The 5861-nt window shown below is 35.1% G+C and overlaps 1 protein-coding gene across 1 annotated transcript; it reads left to right on the top strand.

The window, feature by feature from the left end:
* The first annotated feature begins 1941 nt into the window (after positions 1-1941).
* LOC116265297 (receptor-like protein 54) lies at positions 1942-2466 on the top strand. Its single transcript, XM_031645850.1, has one exon. The coding sequence runs from the start codon at positions 1942-1944 to the stop codon at positions 2464-2466; it is 525 nt and encodes a 174-aa protein (XP_031501710.1).
* Positions 2467-5861: the final 3395 nt, after the last annotated feature.

Here is a 5861-nt window from a genome sequence, read left to right as displayed (position 1 = left end):
GATATATCGTGCATAAAGTGCAACCCAAAAAGAAAAATGCGGTTGCACTTTATGCACGATACAGTTTTAAGTGCTTCAAGTATCTTCAATGGAGCCGAACCACATGCGGTTGCACTTGTTGGGACAAATATTTTTTTTTAAAAAAAGTTTTTCATGAAAATGATAAGAACCACACGTGGACGTCCTTTATGAGGGGCCGAACAAGGGAGCCGTTGTGAGGGTGGGCATTGCCAAGATGCTTCACGTCTCCATCTTGTGTGAATTAAATATGCAAAAGCTTTATTTCTTCATCCGCCTTCCTTCTTCCTACCCACTTGCCCTTTCTGCATGGAAAGTTTATGTTGCAATTTCTTGTCTATTCGTGCCCACATTCAGTTAGAACCCTGAACCCAAACACCCCAGCATCCATTGTTGCTAACCAGAGCTTTTATGACCCAAGTCAATATGTTTCACATTGTTCAAAATTGTTGTACTGATTCGTTCATTCAACATGGAACATCAATGTAAACATTTGCGCCTAACTAATTTAAATCCATTTTGAAATATTGACTTCTGAAGTGCATCCAATCAAATGCTAAGTGAAATTGGGGTTTTTTTTAAAAAAAAAATAGCCTGCTTGACATGTTTCAGTTAACTTTTGACTAGGTATGTTGCGTGGAACATCTGAATAGATCCACAAGTGCAACAATTAAAATAATGTGGCAAGAAATATAATGTAGTTTATCACATAAGCGAAGCAAAAGCAAGATCATAACTCAAAACAGTAAAAAAAACAAAAAAGTAATAAAGCCAAGCCGCCCAGAGGCCTTTCTTCACCAAACACCGAACATCATTTGGGTTTTTTTCCCAACTCTCTTTGCTTTAGAGTTTGTGCCTTGACCTCCCACAAGTCATCTCTATTTATAGCTGCAGAGAGGGAAGCACTTTCCCTCCACAATAAATATAGGACTAAATTTTGCATGGGAAATCGTGACACACTAGACCCTAATTTGCATCAAAGGCTAGGTGAATGTGGCATATACCAGCTATTTCCTGAAGTACCGGACATTTTTTTGCTAGAAAACATTATTTAATTGGTGAGAAATGATATCTAATTGAATCAATCTTTTACATTTGAAATCTGAATCTAACCCAAATCCAACTTTTATATTCAAAATCTTATCAGATAATAAAGATAAAGTATCTGAAATTATACATTTAAATTGAAATTTGATAAGAACTTTGTCGCAATATTTCTATCAATATTTTTTCATCCAGACCACATAAAATATCGATTCATGATATATTAATAAAATAACAAAAATATCACTCTCTATTTCATTTTATGGTTGATATGGCAGGATACACTTTCAGCCTATACATCAACTTTTAAGGATCCCAATGAGATTTGGAACCCAAAGTGATTCAAAATCCAATACCTAGATCGACTTGACTTTTTGGGACAAATATTCTATTATATACAGCCATGATTGGTTACTCTCATTTATTTTGTATAGATTTCTTCAATATCCTTGATTTAAGCCTCTTGAAAAGATATACAAGTGCCAAGAAAACACCATATATTTGACTCTCTCTCTCCACCCTCTCTCTTAAAATTTTGGACAGTTTCACTGTTTAACTTAAATAATAGTAGATCAGCTTTAAGTTAAACAAATTTGCTAATGCTAGTTTAATAATAAAATAGGGGCCAGTGGCAGGCAAAGTGTTGTCAAACTCTTAATTAGATTTTTTTTTTCTTTTGTAACCAGAGTTTTGAAAGATGCTTTTTGACCAATAGCTACATAAACACGTATTACATTTTGACCTTTTTGATTGAGAATAGTATTTGTAGCTACTATTGTTTTACCGGTCTGTCTATCCCCAATAATTAATTCTCGTTGACTGTGTCCTATAGGGATCATCGAATCAATAGCAATAAGCCCCGTTTGAAGAGGCTCATATATGGAACGCCTTTTTGAGGGTGACATTTCAGAAGAGATTGGAGATCTTAATGGGCTCCAGGCATTAAATATTTCAAGGAACAAACTCAAAGGCCCAATTCCCAGGAGTATTGGTGCCCTGAAACATCTAGAATCGTTGGATCTATCTCATAACTTCCTTTCAGGTGACATACCAGAAGAACTTACTACACTCAATTCTCTTGGGTATCTAAATCTGTCATACAATGATATTTCTGGAAGAATCCCTCAGTCACCACATGTTTCCACATTTGATGCTCTAAGATTTGAAGGGAATCCTAGTCTTTGTGGACCACCATTTTCACTGTCTTGTGAAGCCAATAACGGCGCCACATTGTTTCCTTTTGTTGGATTGAGAGAAACAGATGAAGAGAAAATGTGGAAGTACATATCAATGGGATTAGGTTTTGGAGCTGGCTTTGCCACCGCGATCAGCTTTTCATATTTCTTGAATAATGGGAGGGGCTTCCACAGTTTTTGGAGAAGATGCTACTGGTCATGTGCTTAATCTAGATACATAATAAGCTTGAAGGCTTGTAGCCGTGGGCGCCTATGAGACAAGCTGAGCTGGATCCCGAATGGCTTGGCTTGTCTCTCTTTCTCTCTCTCTCTTGATGTTGCTGAATCCAACATTGACCGGAAGATAAACCTCTCTGTGGCACTTGTTTCTTCCTCAGTTTTCTTTGTATGGAACCTTTTTTTTTTGTCCCATATATGCATCGCTTGGAAATTTTTAATTTGCACGATTGCTTCATATTTAGTTTAATATTTTTTCATTTCTTATTTTGTTGTCTATGCATCATTTTCTAGCTTATGTAGCCACCTTCTTTCTCTCTCACCTTGTTTTCGTTTTGGTGAGGATTTTTCCATAAAGTTGATTAACACTTAAGATTGTGAGTTTGTATTGCATAATTACTGTTTTATATCTTCTTTTTTCTTAGAATTATTCTCTTTTTTTTAAATTATTTTGATAAACCAATATTTCAAATAAAATTACTAAAGAATAAATAGCAGCACCTCTGGATGAATGTGAAATTGCAGTTTGCTAATCAGTTCACATTATACAATGAACTTATTTAACACCAAGAAGAGTTCTATCTAGTAGTATTAATATCAGCATCAATGTTGCATATGGCTTGCCCACTTATACATATTTTATGCTCTGCAGAAATCTACATTAGAATGAAAGAAAATGAAGCAGCCGAGTACCCTCTCCTCCAACAGTTAATCTAAATTCATATTGGGCACTCCAAGCTAATAATAGGTTGTCACTAAAGTAGGTGCTTTGATGCAAATTTGGTTGAGATACCAGTTGAAATTGAGACTCCAGACCACCATTATTATCATGTAACCGAAATCACTTCTTTCCTGTTTATTCTTCATCAATATTTGGACCATAGGTTAGTGATCAATGCTCTGACCAAATAAGCCATGATGTTTCAGCTTGCTTTTTTCACTACGAGAGAAGTAGAAGCACTTGAGGAACTTACCTGGGTACGCAATTTCTCACCAGCTTATTCTGCATCATTTAATTATCTTCATTTTCAACAGGTTGTCATTTTATAGCAACTCTTGTTTACATGATATGAAGCAGCAAAGTGACCAGCGTAGTGGAGTGGTTTTCAGTGTGTCAGAGAGTTGAGTTAGAAAGGACTTGAATGAATCGATTTTCATATTTTTGGGTTAACTGTTAATGGGGCTTGGTCATAATTAATGTTGATCCAAAATAAAACTCGACGAAAGTTCTTTTTGATGCAAGTCACTAGCTCGTGATTTTGGTTATGAAGTTTCATAATAATGCTACTTCATCTATAAGTGAAAACTGCTGAGAGTGTGGCAGAATCAAAGAATACCCTTAAAGGGTACAAGTCACACCCAGGCCTTATAACTACAGTTTACTGTAACTACACTTTTGAAGCTTTGTGTTGATTCTTCAGATGAGCTCCATGGGTGAATGAGATAGTGGTAGGTTGATACGTTGAAACATGATTTTTGGCCATTCAGTGGAATTAGCATGCTTCAATAAATCGCCATAGGATCTGTGCAGGTCTCAACTGTTTCTTTAATTGTTTAATGCCATGTTCAATGGTTCATACCTATTGTTTAGGCCTATATTGTAGAGACAATTTTTTCCAGAAAGAAAAAAAGAGAGTGAGAGAGTGGAGTTTGCTGATTCATTTGAACCCAAGCATTAGCAAAATGGTTTAACGTAAAGCCGATCTACTATAATTTAAGTCAACAGTGAAACTGTCCAAAAATTTAAGAGAGAGAAAGAGTTTCAAATATATGGTGTTTTTTATGCAGTTCTGGTGGAATTTTGGCACTTGTATATCTTTTCAAGAGGCTTAGATCAAGGATTTTGAAGAAATCTATACAAAATAAATGAGAGTAACCAATCATGGCAATATATAATAGAATATCTGTCCCAAAAAGTCAAATGCATCTAGGTATTGGATTTTGAATAACTTTGGGTTCCAAATCTCATTGGGATCCTTAAAAATTGATGCATAGGCTGAAACTGTATCCTGCCATATCAACCACAAAATGAAATAGAGAGCGACATTTTTATTTTATTTTATTAATATATCCTGAATTGGTATTTTATGTGGTCTGGATGAAAAAATCTTAATAGAAATATTGCATGCATAGACAAAGTTCTTCAAATTTCAATTTAGATATATAATTTCAGATATTTGATGTTTATTGTCTGATCAGATTTTGAATATAAAAGTTGGATTTGGGTTAGATTCAGATTTGAAATGTAAAAGATGGATTCAATTAGATATCAGTTCTGATCAATTAAATCATGTTTTCTAGCAAAAAAATTGCTTAAAATGTCAACTACTTGATGAAATATGGCTGCTATGTGTCACATTCACCTAAGCTTTGATGCAAATTAGGGTCTAGTGTGTGACACGATTTCCCATGCAAAACTTTGTCCTGTATTTATTGTGGAGGGAAAGTTCTTCCTTCTCTGCGGCTATAAATAGAGATGACTTGTGGGAGGTCAAGGCACAAATTCTAGGGCAAAAGAGAGTTGGGAAAAAACCCAAATCATGCTGTCTTTGGTGAAGAAAGGCCTCCTGGCGGCTTGGCTTTATTCCTTTTTTGTTTTCTTTACTGTTTTGAGTTATGATCTTGCTTTTGCTTTGCTTATGTGATAGACTATATTATATTTCTTGCATGTGCATATAGTTTCCTTTAAATTATTGTGTATTTCAGCTCATTAGGCATGCATCGACACATTATTTTAATTGTTGCACTTGTGGATCTATGTTGCACACAACATACCTAGTCAAAAGTGAAGTGAAACATGTTAATTAGGCCATTTCTTTTTTAAAAAACCCTAATTTCACTTAGCATTTGATTGGATACACTTTAGAACTCATGATTTCAAAATGGATTTAATTTAGTTAGGTACAAATGTTTACATTGATTCTCCATAACTTTGTTGTTACGGGAGGGATTTTGCAGCTAAATTCAGTGTTTAACAAACTAAAAATTTCTGTTCTAACCTATGGGGTTCAGCATTCTAAGTATGGACAAAGTTCAAACCTGACATATCTTTCCTCTTTTTATGGTACACCAACTTTGTATCCATCACCTACTTCATGATCATATCAGTTGATACTATTGTGTTTGATGTTTTCTAGTCTTCTATTGCCCTTTCACCTTTTGCATAAAGAGATTTTTGTGCCATGAATGAAGCTGAACTGTAGCTTGCATGGCCTCATCATGCACTAAACAAGTTCATCCTCTCGTCTTTTTACTTCACTTTCATTTTTGCTTTGGATTGAGAGAAGCAGAACTGATCTTTGCCATGGCTGCTCGAGGATTTCTCATAGCTGAGGCAAACATTTCATTTCTCTCGTTTTAATGTTGATGTCTGCTTTATTTTCCGGA

The sequence above is a fragment of the Nymphaea colorata genome, chromosome 12, assembly GCF_008831285.2.
Source record: "Nymphaea colorata isolate Beijing-Zhang1983 chromosome 12, ASM883128v2, whole genome shotgun sequence".
NCBI classification, from domain to species: domain Eukaryota; kingdom Viridiplantae; phylum Streptophyta; class Magnoliopsida; order Nymphaeales; family Nymphaeaceae; genus Nymphaea; species Nymphaea colorata.
This window is presented reverse-complemented; position numbering and strand designations above follow the sequence as displayed.